The following is a 17,415-nucleotide window of genomic DNA, read 5'->3' on the forward strand; positions in this document are numbered from 1 at the left end:
ATTTATTGTACCTAAGGAAGCCCTCTGGGACCGAGGTCTCCCCACCCCACTCCCCGGGGCCACACCTTTGGGGAGAGAGCTCAGAGTCAAGTGGAGAGTTTCCCAGAGCAAAGGGAGAGGGGCACAGGGACACTCTGCAGCAAGGCTGTCTGGGAAAGACAGACTCACCCCCAAAAGCTCTCCAGCCACAGCCCAGAGGTGGCGCCAGGGCTTCCCTGCTGGCCCCTGCCTTCCCCAGACCACCCCAAGTCCTGCCCTGGTCCCATCTCCTGGCCCCAGGAATGGAGCCTTCTGCCATCCCTGATGGCAGAGAAGGTCGGGGATCTCCTTGTCCATTTGAAAACAAACATGGTTCTTCTCCTACGTGACACATTCTGTCCTCTGCTCTGGGCAAAGCTCTGGCCCGGAGGCCGGTGAGATCACGGCGCTACCCCAGCTGAGACGGAGGCAGCCCACAGCCTCATCTGTCACCAGGTCCCCTTGGATTTGGGGCCACTGCTGTCCTGACACTCAGTGAAACAGTCTGAGGAACCACTCCTTCTCCACGTGCCCCGGTTACTGGGTGTTCTCATATTTCAGGTATCTAATCAGCCTGCCTGGGAGTGGCAACGTGTCCAAGAGTTTTATACGGTATTTCCCAATGGCTTTTCGAACTTGCAGCCGGCAAAGGTGAGCCAGGGGTCTTGGAGGTTCTGGAAAAAGGAGAGAGAGATGCTGATTCGCCGTTTGCAAGCGGCAGAGGGTTTGCATCTGTGACCCTGGCTTGTGGGAAGTAGCCAACCCACGTAGTTGGCTAAGAGAGCGGGTGCCTGGACTACCCCCACGCTCCATAACCCCGGCCCCTGACAACTGAAAAGACGTCACCCCTCATTCGTCTGCACAGCCCAGGGAAGTAGTAGGGCAGGTACCAAACCCATTTTACAGGTGAGGGCTTAGCGGGGGTCACATCTGGGACTAGAACTGGCATTTCCTTTGTCCTGTGCCCCCTCCTCTACACACCAGCCCAGAGCCCGCCCCTCCCCACAGCCTTAGCAAGTACGACCTCTTAAGTGCCCCCATGCACGGAATTCAGCTCTGGGCTCTGGGGGGTGCAGAGAAGTCAGGGTCAAGGGGCAGGGACTGGGCAGCTTCCAGCAGGTCCCAGAATCCTACCGGGCTGCCTCCTCCAGGAGGCCCCCGGGATACCTCATTCAGTGGAGTTTTCTCAGCTGGGGGGCGGGGGGAGGGGGAGAGAGAGGTAAGAGCAGGGCCTGATGCATCTAGTAATTCATTTCAGCCCTGGGAACAGGGTAGGTATTTGCTGAATCAAAGAATGCCATTCATTCATTCAACAAACACATGCTGACGCCTTCACTGTGGCTGGCCCCGTGCTCGGGCCAGAGATGCAGGGGTACCCACTCAGGAGCTTAGATGGCGCATCTGAGCAGGGTCCCGATGGGTGGGTAGGAATCTGCCCGGTGAGGGAGGAAGGGAGGCAGGGCATTCCAGGCAGCGGAAGTAGCAGTGCCAAGCCAAAGAGGCCACCGCCACTCAGGGAAGATCAGGGTGCAGTAGGAATGTGGGGGGAGGGGGGAGCCCAGCCAGCTGCAGGGCTGTCTCACTAGCTGCCCCATCGCGGCCCTGCTGACACTTCCGCTGCCCTCTGGGATGCTCAGCCCCGCTCTCTGCTGAGTGAAGTCTGAGCTTGTGGGAAGGCAAAAGGCCACTGCGTAGGCAAAGGACACAGGGCCACCAGGGCTGGTATCCTGGCTGGCTTTGGAGTCTCTGATGTCAACGTCACAGCATTAAATGAAAACGCACGTGGGAAAGTGTTTCGCAGATGGAGGGTGGGCTTTAAAGTAACCGGAAGAAGTATTGGTTAAGAACTATTTGTTCTTCCTGTTAATAAATGTTTGTAGCACACTAAAGGGTTCAGCAGATTTTTTCCCATGGACACAGTTTAGTTGGAAATTACCCTTCCCAGGCAGGGCTTGAGGAGGGCACAGTGAGAGGTGGGACGACATCTAAGCAAGGACCGCTCTATTCTCTAGTGGCCTCTAGTGGCCAGTCACGGTGATGGCAACCAATTATTCATTAATTCAAGAAATGTTTGTTTATTGAGCATCTAGAGTTCCCAGTGAGTGGTCAAGTCCATCCCACCCTCCCCCGTCCTCCGCCCCCTCCTCCTCCCCGCTATCGCCAGCCCAGTAACTTTATTAAGGACCTCAATTCAAGAGCTCCCAGGCATTTGTGCAAATGGAAAATCCTATGGCAAGTGTGGGTTCAAAGGGGCACAGGGATCAAGGAGAACCTGGCAAGTCAGAGTTGGGGCACTGGGCTGTGGGACAACTGGACAGGTAATGAGGCAGCGTCTTCACCTGCGGACAGCAGCAGCAATGGTGGGATAATAATAACTTTCTGTGGGTCAGCCTCTGTGCTACGTGATTGACAAGCACTTGGGTCAGAGACAGGACGGTGCCCCCTAGCGCCAGAGAAAGCCCTGGGGCAGCTGGATTGCCTCGGGGCAGGCATCTCCTCAGTATCGGCTGCAGCACCCAGTTCAACTGGCTCTGACGCCTCACCTGCCCGTAATTTCTTACAGGAATTCTTGGCCTGACTCAGCTAGGCTGCTCCATCTGCACTGCACACAGCTGCTGGACCGCGGCCAAAGTCCCCTCACTGTGCCAGGTACACACCTGGCCCTGCAAACACCCCCAGCTGGCAGAGCTGGGTGGGGCTGGACACTGAGCCTGCCAACCTGCTCTGTTCAGACAGGGATACTGAGGTCCAGAGGGGAGTCCTGCCCACGGTCGCCCAGCAAGCCCCTGGTTCCAGAGCTCCGGGGGCCTGGCCCCTAGACCGGTGACCTGACAGCACCGGCACCACCCGGGAGCATGTTGAAATGCAGACTTTTAGGCCCCGCCCCAGACCTGCTGAGGCAGACTCTGCATTTTTAAACAAGATGCTCAGGTGCTTCGTGTGCACTTTGCAGTTTGAGATGCCCCAGCCCATAACTCCCCCTCCACCCCACCACACTGCTTCCCAGCGGCCCATAGTCCTGGGCGACTTACTCTAAAGGTCCTGATACCCCGCGGGGAGCCGGAGTTTTTGTTTAAAGCATCCTAGAGAGATTTAGTGGCGGGATGTTGGGGTCGATCAAACCTGGGTTTGAAGCCCAGCTCTGCCACTAACTAGTGGTGAGACGCTCACCAAGTGACAGTCTGAGGGTCAGGCTCCTCACTTACAAAACGAGGAGTCACGGAGCCACTGGATGTGACACGCAGCACAGAGCCTGGCACGAGAAGGTGCTCACCAAATGTCAGTAACAGTCACAGGCCCCGAGTCCCGGCCTGAGTCAGGCAGGGTGAGCTGCCGGCCGCAGCAGTGACAGCCCTTACCTGCTTTCTCCTTGATGACAGCCCAGTCCTCGAAGCTGTCAATGTGCTCCTTCAGCCGGGAGCAGAGCTGCACGTTGCCCACGTAGTCCAGGAGGACGTCGATGATGGGCCCTGCCCAGCGGCTCACCTCCGGGGCAGACAGGATCTCGCAGAACTGAAAGGGAGCACACACCAGTGCTGGGACACCCAGGACCAAGGGCACTGCCTCGACAAGCTCATCCTACAGGTGGGAACCTGCGGCCAGTGAGGGCAGGGGACACGTCTGAGGACAGACACTGGGCATGCCCAGGGTAGGATCCAGTTCTCCACATCCACACCCCTCTCTCATCAACACAGGCCTACTGCTGCCAAAAGCGGGAGGGGGGCAACTTGGGCAAGTCACGTCACCTCCCTAAGCCTCAACGTCCTTGTCTAGAAAATGGGTATATGACACCAACTTCAAGGGTTTTTTTTTTTATGAGAATTAAGGTAATATAAACATAAACTTCTCTGCACACAGAGGATAGCCCATAAGTGATGGTCATTAGCCATTGTTAATATCTCCAAGAGGAGGGTGTTTCTAATTTCCTTTTCATTTTACATTCTGGTTTATTTAAGTCATCACCATGGACAGGTCTTGCCGCTGGGGTCACTGACTTTCTGCACCTCACCTGACCTTGTACCAGCCTGTTCTCACCTCCACCCGGATCCTGGTCAATCAATCTCATATTCCAGGTGTAGGTTTGCTGGGGGTGATGAACCCCTCAGTTTTGCAGAGTTCCTCACCAATCCCCTGCTCCACTGTTCCTTCCCCCAAAACAGCAGACCAAAGAAAGGACTTAATCGCTCACGTGAACCACTAAGTTCTGCTGCCTCTAAAGCATGCTAACACCGGGTTCTGCTGCCTCCGAAGAGCGCTAAATACTAGCTTACACTCCCTCCAAAGTGCACTGACCATGAGTCCACACTGCCTCCAAATCCTGCTAACCATCATCTTCTGCTGCCTCCCTAGTGTATTCCACCCCGCCTCCGGTGCACACAGCCTCGGGAGCGAGTGAACCACTAGTCCCCCCAGCCTCCGGAGCGCACTGGCCCTGGCCGCACTCCCCCAGACGCGCCTTCGTACCTGGACGACGCCTGGCGCCTTGTTCGAGCCGGGCGCGTTGTTGAACCTGTTGGAGGACGACGGGGCGGGCGGGTGCGGGCCGTTGCCGTACAGGCACGAGAAGCAGGGCTCGCCGTTGCAGCCGAGGTCCATGAGGAACTTGAGCAGCGACAGGCACTTCATGGAGAACATGATGGTGGCGGGGAAGGCGGTGGGGTGCGTGGCGATGTAGGCGTCGATGTTGGCGCCGTGGTCCAGCAGCAGCTGCATGGTGCGCAGGCAGCCGTGGCGGATGGCCACCAGCAGGGGGTTGATGACGTCGCGGTTGGGGTCGGCGCCGGCGAGCAGCAGCAGCTCGGTGGCGTACACGTTGTTGTTGACCACCGCGAAGTACAGCGCCGAGCTGCGCCGGTCCTCGTAGAGGCGCGCGCGCTCGGGCGCCAGGGGCGCGTTCACGTCGAAGCGCGCGCTCAGCAGAGCCTCGAGCACCTCGTCGTTGTTGCGCTCGGCGGCCAGGTGCAGCGGGCTGATGCCGCTACGGCGCACGCGCGTGCGGCTGGTCACCGGCAGCAACATCTGCACGATCCTGCGGGCGGGGCGGGCACGCGCGGGTCACGGGGCGGCCAGCACCTCTGGGCCGGACCCGCGCCCGGTGGAAGCGGAGGGGCCAGGCTCGGCCACTCGTAACCACTGAGTGAGGAGGCACGGACCCACCAGCAGGGGGCGCCGCGGAGACAGCCGTTCTCACAATAACCACTTGGGGGAGAATGGGTCTGCTTTACAGATAAGGAAACTTGAGGCTCAGAGAGCTTCCACCACCTTATCAAAATCACAGAGCCAGTAATGAGTGGAGCTGGGCTTCAAACTCACAACCCTTAGCCTCCAAAGTCTGAGTCCTTAAAAACCTCAGCCAGACTGGCCCGTGGTTTCAAGAATCTCTTGCCGACTTATTTCAGGCTAAGGAGTGTTGCCCCTTCCCAGCTCAATTATCTGAAGGAATTGATTAGAAGGCCCCAAACCTAATGACTGTCTGGGCTACTGTCTTCAGGAGGCAGTAGAGCCACATCGTGAAGCATGGAGCTAGACCCTGCCCTGCCTGGGTAGGCTGGGGGTGCGGGTAGGCGTGGGCGGGCAGGGACAGCCGTATCCAAGGGCTCACTATGTGCCAGGAGACATCCAAAGGCTTTACAAACACTATTCGGTTTACTCTTTACAACACCCCAGAAAGTATGTCTCGTCATTCCCTTTAATACAGATGAGAAAACAATGCTCAGAGCGGTTAGGGGGCTTGCCCAGGCCGTACATCGGGAGACACAAACCAGGATTTGTACCCTCCTCTGACTCCAGGGCTGAGCTGTCCTGCATCTCTGTCTTGCTGCCCTGAGGCCTTGGTGGGTCCACCAAGTCCTGGGGGACAGGAGGGGACAAATCTGTCTGGCCCCAGCCACTCCTGCCCCAGACCCCAGTTAGCCCTCAGTGACCGTGAGGTCGCCTCCCCGGTCCTGGGAGTCTCAAAGCCTCTTCCCCTGAAGGCTGACTCTAGCCTCTCCCAGGCTCTCTGCCCTGCCTGTGGCTCGGAGAGGGTCGATCAGCTGCGGCTGAGGCTGGAGATTGCTGCCAGCCCTGACTCTGCTCTCCTCTGATGAATCAGGCACTATTCTCAGCCCTTAACCTACGCTAATCTGGTACATCCTCCCAACAGCCCTATGAGATGTGTACTAGCATTAACCTCATTTACAGATGAGCAAAGAGAAGCCCAGGGACACACAGCCAGTAGGTGATGGAGCCAGGATTGGAACCCAGCTAGTCTGATTCCCCCTGGAGTGAGGAGCGCACTCTTAACCACTCCTCTGCTTCTTGTGTGGCAGTCAGGAGAGAGCTGCTATGTCACAGGGTTTTACATTCTTCACAACACATTACTTGCCTGCCCCATTTTATCTTCCCTGCAGGCTGTGGAGGTAGCCAGAGTGGGTCTGTGGCCTTCTTTGTAACAGGCAGGGCTCAGAGGGATGAAGTGACTGATCGAGGGCCATAAAGCAGTTCTGGGGCTTGACCCCAGGAATCCTGACCCCTTGTATTTGCTGTCTTCCCCTAGACCCCTGCCACCTGCCAAGCTCTTGCCACTGACGTGATTACAGCCCCTAACCCACACATTCCCGGCTGACAGGTGACCTTGTGGGCTCCAAGGAAGTGGCCATGGCAGGGCAAGCAGGCGCCACCAGGCCCATTCCCACACCTCTTTGCCTCCTGGCACTTGGGCTCCTGGGGCTTCTGGCTTCTTAGAAATGTGATGCCAGGGACCTCCCCTTAGGATCTCAGTGGAAAGTATTATTATGGTTAGTGACGCTGTGTTTGCTTAAAATCTGCCTCTCAAACCTCAAAAGGAAATTCACACACCCAGGGGGGCTAATTGCCTCCTAATTTCTATTTGTGCAGGCTCAGGAGGCCTGACCTCGCTCTGTTAAGGTGCTGGTCAAAGGCGGGGGCCGGGGCCTCAGCCTGGACCACAGCCATCGCCAACAAATGCTCCCTAACAGCCGTAACATGCCCAAGCACGGGAAAAACAGCGAAAGGGGCTGCCTGGGGCCACTGGCCAGATGGGCTGGTATCTCTGGCAGGTCGCAGCTGGTCTCCACTGGTCCTTTGCCGAACCAAGGGAAAATGGCAGAAATGTGGGAACGTGACTGGACGTTGCCTAGAGTCCCAGAAAATAACACAGTGAAATTATCTAATTGTTGTACGCTTCTGGAGGACTTGGCCAAGCTGAGAGTAATTGTAATGCTGGGCGGGGTCTGGAGATCAGTGTGTCCAGCCTCCCATTTTACAGAGGGTGAAACTGAGACCTGGGTGTGGGGTGGGAGGTGGAGGTTGGACTGGAGGTGGATGGCAAAGCCAGGGCAGAATGCAGGCATCAGAATGCCCAAGACCAGGCCTTTCCATGATGCCCCAGTCCCCCTAGGCCTGGGGAGTGTTGGTCGCCCCACTGTATGTCATCACTTCTCTCCCACAGACCAGTTGGTGGGAGGAGGGCAGGAGGACGATGGGGAGACCCCACAAGACAGACTGGGACATTCCCATTTCTCCCATGGGCAGGTCCTGGGACCACAGGTGCTCAAAATGCACCTTAAGAAGAGAACAAACGTACTCATTGCCTGGCAGAAACTTTGGTGTCTGGGAGGCCTAGTTCCCTGTCCCTCTCTTCTCCTTTCCCCAGCATGGAAGCTGCACCCACCAGCTCAGCCTCCTGGGTCACCGGGTCACGGTGGTGTGACCTCTGCCAGCATTCAGTATAAATTTGACCATGGACTTGACTTTCACAAGGGAACCAGCTGCCCACAAATGGCTCTGCTCCCAATACCACTGGTAGCACTGTGTCAACCTGGCAGTGTGTGTGCGCGTGTGTGTGTGTGTGTGTGTGTGTGCGTGCGTGTGTGTGTGTGTGTGTTGAGGGAGGATTACCTCTTTTCTGAGCCCTTACGCAGCCAGCAAAGGCTCCACCAGTGGAGAATCTGCCTGAGGGTGTTCCCGAGGGCACAGTGGGACTCCTGCCCACGAGGGATCCTTCTGGGGGAAAGTCTGCAGCTCTTCCCCTGGGAGCTGGAGCAGAGGAGCAGGTCTTCCACGAAGGAGGAAAAACAGGCCCACTGCCACTCTGTGCCACCTGCTGGATGAACAAGCAAGCCTAGGGGTCTCTGGGTCCCCGGAGAGACAGTGGAGCCTGCTGAGGATACAATCTGTGTGCTCTCAATCCCTGTGCAACTCAGAATCCCTGAGGGAATGCTGAAAATGCAGGTTCCTGGGCCCTGACATTCAGGGCCCAATTCAGCAGGTCTGGGGAGGGGCCCCGGAATCTGAGGTGGGTGATCTATGCATCACGCCTTGAGAAACTTTGCTGCAAACCTTCATTTTCCTCCAGAAGGTACAAGCAGTAAACCAGTTTCCTGGAGTGGATGGGGTTAGAGAAAGGGGCCTGTCCTCTCATTTTCTGGGAGGGCTTGAGCTCTGAGCCTCAGTTTCCCTTTTAATTAACGGGCATGCTAACTTGCTTATGAATGTGTTGAAAAATGCATTTTAATTTAATGTATTAAATGTTCTCTATTCTGCCTTTCCCAGAAAGAGTTTTCAGTGGCTTGCAAAGGTAATATAAATTAGAAGTAAAAGAGAAAGGATATTTAAAAATTAGGGAAGGCCCAAAATACACGTCAGTATTATATGTCAGCCACAAACGACACATTGGTTCTCCCCTGGGATGCCTGGTAAAATCAGCTGAGGGCTTTTAGGAATCCTGCAGTCCTCGCCCCAACCCAGATTGCTTACAGCGATATCTCTAAGGGCGGCGCCCAAGCCTCAGGGTTTTAAGAGTTCCCCAGGGTTCCAGTGTGTAGCCAAGGTTGAGAACCAGTGGTTTCAGTGCTATTCTAAATTCAGTTTAAAGGGATCCTGCACCATCTGCTCTTCTCTAATACTACTTCTTAATAAGTCTATCTTTGGTGCTGAGTTTTAATCTCATAAGGTGTCTTTGCTAAACTGGAAATGAAAAATAAGAAAAGGTGTGTCTTGGGGCTTCCCTGGTGGCGCAGTGGTTAAGAATCTGTCTGCCAATGCAGGGGACACAGGTTCGAGCCCTGGTCCGGGAAGATCCCACATGCCGCGGAGCAGCTAAGCCCGTGCACCACAACTACTGAGCCTGTGTGCCACAACTACTGACCCCGTGCGCCTAGAGCCCGTGCTCCGCAACAAGAGAAGCCACCGCAACAAAGAGTAGCCCCCGCTCGCCACAACTAGAGAAAGCCCATGTGCAGCAATGAAGACCCAACGCAGCCAAAAATAAAAAAAGATGAATAAATTTATAAAAAAAGAAAGAAAGAAGAAGTGTGTCTTGGAGGTGCCTAAGACTTTGGGGTCTTGGGGGCTCCTTTCTCAGCCACGCCCAAATGTCACGCCCTCCAGTTAAAAGTGCTGAAGGCACCATCTGGCGAGCACCGAGCCCAGATGCTGGAGCCACCTTCCATGCTACGGACAGGCAGGGCGTCCTGGCAGGTGGTGAGTGCGGAAGGCCTAGGGAAATTCACATCAAATCCCCAAGCAGCCAAGGGAGGACAGCGTGGAGAGGGCCACATGCCACATGCCCAGGGAGTGAGTGCAGCACTGGGGGCTTGCCTGGCCGCGGGCCCTGCCAGGTGGCAGGAGCTGCTGGGGGTCGGCTTTACCCCTTTGTAGGGCAGACGTCAAAAGGTGGCCTGGCCCCCTCAGTCTTGGGGTCGAGAGGGAACTGAGGTCTGAGAATGGAGGGTGAATAACCAGGGACATGGCTTTGGGAGTCAGCACGAGTCCAAAGCAGGAGACTCTGGGAGAGCATAAGCCATTCACGTTGGTGGTTCCAGAGAGGCCCAGCCTTTCTCCCTGGCCATCCTTAGCCACACCCAGTGCTCTTTCAAACTCCCCACCAGCTGGGGCCAGACTGCTGACATCTAGTTCCACCTGAAGGCATTGGGCGTGACTGGAGGATGCCAAGTGACAGTCCCAGCTCGGCCACTCTCTGGCAAACCACTTCCCATCTCTGTCCTCGGGTCTCTCCTCTGCAAAATCAGGCTTGGATTAGATCAATGGTCCCCCCCAGAGGTCTGGCTGGGCTGTATCTGGTTGACCCAGAGCTTTTCAGTGATAGAGACTTGGGCTCCCTCTCTCCTGGAGATTCTGGTTCCGTGTGTCTGGGATGTGCTATTTAAAAAATAGCCCAGAGTGACTGTGCTGTACAGGCAAGTATGGGGAGCCAGCGTACCGGGAGGCTTCAAGGGTCAGCCCTTCTGTCTCTTTCCCTCGGGATCTCTCTGGAGTCAGGTTAAGAGAATCCGTGTTTGTTGACTGATGGGGGATCTTTCTGGAGCTGAAGAGCAAGATGCTATCTTGCCCACCACCTGTGCCTGACTTAAGTTGCTTTCATCGCTTCATTGGTTTCACTGAAAAATTATGGAATGTACCCTCCCTACATAAGAGAGAATGCAGACCCAGTGAGCACCTACTGTGTGCCAGGTGCTCTGCTGAGGGCTTTATTTCCATTCTATAGCCGCGTATATCCATTTCACTAGTCCCCGCAACAGCCCCCGAGGCAGTGCAACCTGCCTCCCGTTTTACACAAGAGGGAATTGAGCTCAGGAAGGTTAAGCAAGCTCCCCAGGGCCTCAGGAGGCATTCAGACCCAGATATGTCTGCCTCACGGCCGGCTACTTGGTCCAGAGAAGGCGGGGTCTCCTCTGTGCATGTATGGGGCATGGAGCGGGGAGGGCATCTTTGGTTGGTCATTTGTGCGGGTACCTACAGAGCAGGGCCTGGGGCCCCTGAGAGTCAGCTCTGTCTCCTTGTGTCTCCACTCCATTCTCCACCCCCATTTCCCTCTGCCTTAGTGGAGACCACCCACACCCTCCAGCACACACGATCTTCTCCCTGCTGAGGACAGGGCTGCATTTCCCAAAGTGTGTCGTCTGGGGTACACGAGATGGGATTTTAGGTGAGAAGGTTTTTTTATTAATTGTAACTTGATCATTTTAACAATTTAATAGTGTGATAAACGTTCCCTTTTGAAAATAAATTCATTGAAAATAATAACGTCTTGAAAGGAAAATACTAAGAAGTGAGGGTACAGATATCTAAAATCAGGAAGAATGTCTGTGAATGCTCAAAGTTTGGGGAACACTGGTCGAATGGAAATTACTGGGCCCTGTGCATCCTCCACGGGCACCTCCTAGGCGAGTCTTCCCTGACCCTCCAGCTAGTGGTGGTGCAGGTGGAGGTTTAACAACTTGCTCTCTGGGGGGAGAAGGGGCCTCTGATTTCTAACAATCATTAATTTCCATGGTGTAAATACTCTCATCATGGCCATTTTCAGGCTACCAATGTGATCAATCAGCTCACAGGAGCTGTACAAGCCAGCTCTAGCACTCCTCTGCTTCCAGCCCATGCTAGTCTCTAGGACCACCACGGACCTCAGCTCTTCATGCTCTTTCATTCGTCATGAATTTGTGTGTGTGTGTGTGTGTGTGTGTGTGTGTGCGCGCGCGCGCGCGCATCTTCCGTCCCACCAGATTGCTCTCTGAAAACTTAAGCTTCTCTCATCTCACTCAAAGTACCTAGCACACAGTAAGTGCTTAAGAAAAACTAGCTAGTATCAATGGTACTATTTGTATTATTGTAGGTATCCCCTGTATGCCTGCTAACTGCCTAAGAGGTTATCTTTGCATCCCCAACAGAAATATCCACTAGTCCAGACTCATATCTGGCTTTCTGTGTGGAATCCAGTAGATGTGACGTTTGGAACAGGTGAGTTCCTGTCATTTGCAAGCTGAGTGACCTTGGGCAAGTCGCTCAACCTCTCTGTCTTAGCTTCCTCATTTGAGAAAAAATGAAGATAATCGTATCTACCTCAATAGATTTGTTAAAAGAATTATGAAAAGTACAGCTGTTAAAAGGATTGAACACATTTCTAATGTAAAGTGCTGGAAAGTGCCACATAGGTGTTGGCTATTATTATTGTTCCTGGTGTTGTAAGCATTCACTCTAGCTTGCCGACTGCTGAGGGGTCTTCCTCTTTTCCACCTAAAACGTGGCCTGGGCTCTGACCTCTCCTGGGCCTCCCTACCCCCGTGGGCGGGGCATTCAGAGGAATGGGTGGGGAGGGGGAGGAGCCTCAGGGGCAGGGGCGGGGCCTGGGCTGACCTGTAGTTGCCCTTCTTGGAAGCGATGTGCAGCGGGAGTATGCCATCCTTGTTGGCCTTGTTGGCGTCGGCACCCTGCGACAGCAGGAACTCCACCACCTTCTCGTGGTCGTTCTTGCAGGCCTCGTAGAGGGCAGATGCGTGGTCGCTGGCCTGTGTGTTGATCTCAGCACCTGGCAAAGGAGAGGCGGATGGGTGAGTGATCAGGGCGGTCACTGTCCCTGATGTAACGCCCACCTCGGGCTGGCCGCTGCTGCCCTAACCACTGTGATACATTGGATCACCCGGAGGACCTCCAGCTCCTTTCTGCTACATTGAGACCCGCTGTCTGCCATCCTGAGCTGCCACAACGATGCTAGGATTTACTGAGCACTTGCTCTGTGCCAGACGCTGTGCCTTACCTATGCTATCTCTTTGAGTCCGCAGCATACTGTAACCCCATGCAATCGGTAACAACTTTATCTCCATGTCACAGACAAGGACGATGAAGCACAGAGAACCTCTGCAACTGGCCCCAGAACCCCCAGCCCATAAGGGAAGAGCCCAAACTTGAACCCCGATGATCCGATGGCAGAAGCCCTGACAGATGGTCAGATGGCAGAGACCATGCTCTCAACACTCATTCCACCTAAAGGGATCCAGATCCTGCCCTGAGGAAGGCCCTCACAGCTCTAGGAGGGCACAGAGCCTCCTCGTACAGAAAACCCCAATAATTCTATTCATTGGGATTTGCTCTTCCCTGCCTTCCATTTCAAGGAATAAGGGAGGAATTACTTCTTGTCTCCTCTGAAGGAAACACTACACCGTGCTGCAGGAGGGAGGAATCCAGCCTGGTGACAGTCTCCCGTAAGCCCAGTCCCCTACACCTTCTCCGTCTCCTGGTGGTGATGGAGAGAATGCAGGGGTTTCTCTGCAAAGAGCGGTGCAGCCTGTTCCCAGTCCCTCCCTATTCCGGAAGGAAATAGAACTGAGATGGCAGTGAAATGTCAGTAAGGGCTGAAATCAAGAGCATCTGTTAACCACACAGATCCCCTCTCTCTGGACATCCAGCTTGTCACAAGCTTTCTTGTAATTTAAAATTTTTGATGACTGATTTCTGGTCTAGCGGAAAGAGCACAGGCTTTCATGCCAGACAAGAACCAGTTGAAGTTTCTGTTTCATGCTTTACAAGCTCTGTGGCCTTGGGCAGCCTTTAGGAGCCTCAGTTTTCTCATCTGTTGACTGGGAATAATAGTACCTACTCAACTGCAAGGAGTAAATAAGGCAATGTAAGCAAATATCAGCTATAGACTGAAACACTCATGTCCCCTGAAAACTCTTACGAAACGTAATCCCCAGTGTGATGCTGTTAGAAGGGGGAGCCTTTGGGGGGTGATTAGGTTATGAGGGTGGAGCCCTCATGAATGGGATTAGTGCCGTCATGAAAGAGACCACAGAGAACTCCCTCACCCCTCCACCATGTGAGGACACAGAGAGAAGTTGGCTGCCTAGGAAGTTGGGACAGGCTCTCATGGGACACTGAATCCACCGGCACCTTGATCTTGGACTTCCCAGACTCCAAAACTGTGAGAAATAAACCTTGGTTGTCCGTAAGCCACCCAGTCTGCGGTATTCTGTGAACTAAGACAACCTCCCCACCAGGTGGCTGGCACAGAGGGGCTGCTCAGCAAATGCGAGTTCTCCAGGATGGAGGGGCCGGGGCGCAGAGGCTGGTTCTGCCTCCACCCCGAGGGAGACTTGGCCAGCGGCTCTGACACTGCCGAGCTCTCAGAGTCAGGCTCCCTGGAAGCCTGGACCCCGCCGGCCTCAGGCAGAGCTGCCTGCTCACACAAGAAAAATATTTGCATTTGCAAGTGGACTCAGCCCACAACGGGAACAGACCCTGACTCAGGGCTTCAGCGGGAGAGCTGGGCAGAGGTCTAGCGTTAGCCAGTTCCCCTCGCCTGTCCGCTGAGCACCCCGCCCTTTGCCCAGCCTCCTTTCCTGGCTCCCAGGACCCTCCCTGTGCCCCTCTGTCCTCAGGCTGGTCAGCCCAGATATGTCCCCAGCGGCAAGGAACTGCCCTGGGTCTGTTTTCCCAACTGCTCGGGCACGTGCTGAGTAGGTGGATGCTATCCAGGCCAAGCCCCAGGATGGAAATTCTCGAGGCCTGGGGCGGGGTGGCGGGGTGTGAAGAGCATGCAGTTTGGAGTCAGATGGACGCAGTCGGAGTCCAGGCTCTGACTGTGACCAATCATTTAACCTCTGCGAGCCTCGGTCTCCTCATCTACAAAATAGCATGAGGACACTCCCTACCTCTTAGGGCTGTGGAGGAAACCCCACTGGCTTCTTGTGCTCATGCCTAGTGCAGTGCCTGGCACACAGTGGGTCCTCAACAAATTATTCCAACTCAGCCCCAGCGTCTGGCTTACCTCTGTGTTCTCTGTTGCTCAAGTGGAAGGGTCACTTCCCATGGAGAGAGAAAGGAAATCAAAAGTGTTCTTGGGGTAGATCAGAATATAATACTCTTTAACCAAAAGAATGTCGGCCAAAGTCTTGGAGTCTTCTGTTACTGGGACATGATAGTTCAGGCAATATTATTTTATTTTGTCCCATTAAGTGAACAAAGATTTTTCAGAGGCAAGGAGTGCAAAGACCAGGGTTCAAATCCCAGTTCTAATTTTCCGTGAGACCTTGGACAAGTCATTTTCCTATTCTGGTCCTTGTTTCATCACCTATAAAGTGAGGAGGTGACCTAAATGTTGTCTGAAGTTCCTTCTGGCCGTGATAGAAGAGAAGCGGTTAGGGTGTCGGGAGACTAAGATTCTGGCTAGTTCTATCACTAATTTGCTACGTGATTATAGATAGATAAGTCCCTTCCTCTTTCTGGGCCTCAGATTCTTCATTTGTAAAATGAGGTTGTTGGGCTAGGTTAGAGATGGCTAATATACAGCACGTGTGCCACCCCACTCCAAGTTTGTGCCTAATTGCGGGGATCACTTGTGGAACTCAACACATTTCCGGCTGAGCCTAGACACAGCCTCAGAATCCTTCTCAACACAGTACTCCCGGAAGATAGCATCACTCAGTCAGAGTATATCCATAGAGGACCCCTAAACTTGCCTTCCCTTAGAGTTGGTCTCTGAGGTCCTTCCCAGCTGTGCCCCTTGGGAACTCCATGACCCAGGGACTCTAGCACTCACCGTGTTTGGTCAGGAACCTCAGTGCGTCCAGCTGCCCACTCTGGGCGGCCACGAACAAGGGGGTGATGCCATAGGCATTCTTGGCTTCCACCTTAGCACCTCTGCTCACCAGGATCTCCATGACCTCCAGGTCATTGCGAGCAACAGACTCGTGCAGAGCCGTCCAGCCTCGGTTACAGCGGTGGTTCGTGTCCGCGTTGTACTGCACCAGAATCCTCACTGCCTCCACGTTCTTGCGCTCACAGGCTGTGCCCAGGGAGAAGCAAGATGGTCAGCAGGGCCCCGGCAGGAGCTGGCCAGCCAAGACTTCATTCATTCGTTTGTCCCTCTACCCATTCACTCATCAGCCGTAAGTGGATTCACTCAACAAATATCTACTGGATCTGCACTAAGTTTCAGTCTCTGCATAAACCTAGGCTATATAACAAAAAGTAATAGTAATACGAATCAGAATTTGCTGATATGTCTCTGGCACTGGTTATATGCCAGGCACTCTATTCTAAGCACTTTGCATAATTAACTGATTTAGTTCTCCCAACCACCCTTAAAGGATGTAGTGTTATTCCCTTTCACAGATGAGAGAAGTGAGGCACAGAGAAGTTAAGTGACTTGCCCAAGGTCACACAGATAGTAAGTGGCAGAACTGGGATTCAAATCCAGGTAGTCCGTTCTGGAGTCTCTGTCCCCTGGAAGGTTCTGGAATGCCCCTACCTCATCTCCCTTTCCAGTGTTACCTGCTTCGAGCCAGAAGGGGAGGAGGAGGGCAGTGCCATCGTCCTGATCAAAACACTTCCTCAAAAGCTACTCACTTAATTTGGGCTAAAATCTGTCTTCTGAGTCTGCTCAAACATCCCTTATAAGCCTCATCTTGCAGTGGGCCCTAAACGCAGCCTTAGCGCTGGCAGAGCTTCTACCAGGGAGGCTGGGCACTTGTCCAAATTAACCGTCCCTAGAAGCTTCTCTGAGTCAGTCAGAGGGGGTGGTGAGAAGGAAGGGGGGCTGCCTGTGTAGTGTTTCAAACAGGACCCCAGGCTCGGTTTCCTCACCTGTAAAGCACAGATAATGGAACCTTCCCGAGAGGATGCCGTGGGAGGGTGGAGGGAGGTAGCATACGAAGGCTCTAGGGTGGAGCTTGGCACATCGTGGAGCTCATGCAGGACCAGGGCCCAGGCTTCAGCTGTGAGTCACCCAGCATATTGGGCGCTCTCTCTGGGTCAGCTGAGGCTCCAGGTGATGGCTCCAGTGCCCAGGGGACATGAGTTCTAGGCAAGACACTTCCACCACAGGTCTGCAGTGGACCTGGCTCCTGCTGCCTATGGAATGTTCCAGGTGCTGGATACCAGACACAGGGAAAGTTGGAGATTTCTGTAGTTTTTCAACATGTAAAGGTCCTATCATTTTTGCAAGCCCCAAAGCTGATTGCTTAAGCGTATAGGCATGAACTAAACACTTGATCGTGGAGTAGTTCAGAGTGTGGTGCTGGCATCCAGCTCGCGGAGTTTAGATCCCAGATCTGCCCTTGCTGGCTGTGTGATCCTGGCTGCCTCATGTCAGTTCTCTGTGCCTTACGGCTTCATCTGTAAAATGGGATACTAGCATCGCCTACCTCGTACGTGGATGGATATGAGGGTTAGAAAAAAGAACAGAGCCTGCTAGTTAGTAAGCACTCAATAAATACCAACTGTCATGAGTATTCGGATTTTGACCCTGGGTACTGCCAGGGCAGCCAGTGAATGTCCTTGGATGATGTATTGGGTAAGCCAGGAGTGTTTCCTTTTCTCGAACATCCTGGAGGTACAAATTCCCTCTCACGCCTCTTTGCTTTTGCCTATGCTGTTCCCCTTGCTTGTCCAGCTGGTAAATCCCTCCCATTCAGGCTCAGCTCTGGGACCCCCTCCTGCAGATGCCCTCTTCCACATCAGGGCCCCTCCCCAATGTTCCCAGGTGCCTTGTGTCAAGCTCTTCAATGCCAGTGGCTGACTATTACATCATCTGCGAATCGACGCCCACCAGATGGGGAGAGCACACGGACACGGACCGTATCTTTTCATCTCAGGGCT

At 54.1% G+C, this 17,415-nt stretch overlaps 1 protein-coding gene across 1 annotated transcript in view; it reads right to left on the bottom strand.

Moving 5' to 3' along the window:
- Positions 1-17,415, bottom strand: part of ASB2 (ankyrin repeat and SOCS box containing 2) — a 42,965-nt gene continuing 25,550 nt past the window's right edge. The window contains exons 6-10 of the mRNA XM_030883491.2: positions 15,356-15,601; positions 12,175-12,346; positions 4,483-5,047; positions 3,378-3,531; positions 1-692 (exon numbers count right to left, since the gene is read on the bottom strand). Of these exons, the coding sequence (XP_030739351.1) occupies positions 556-692; positions 3,378-3,531; positions 4,483-5,047; positions 12,175-12,346; positions 15,356-15,601 (1,274 nt within the window). The 3' untranslated portion in view covers positions 1-555. The remainder of the gene's footprint in view (positions 693-3,377; positions 3,532-4,482; positions 5,048-12,174; positions 12,347-15,355; positions 15,602-17,415) is intronic.

The sequence above is a fragment of the Globicephala melas genome, chromosome 2, assembly GCF_963455315.2.
Source record: "Globicephala melas chromosome 2, mGloMel1.2, whole genome shotgun sequence".
Taxonomy (NCBI): domain Eukaryota; kingdom Metazoa; phylum Chordata; class Mammalia; order Artiodactyla; family Delphinidae; genus Globicephala; species Globicephala melas.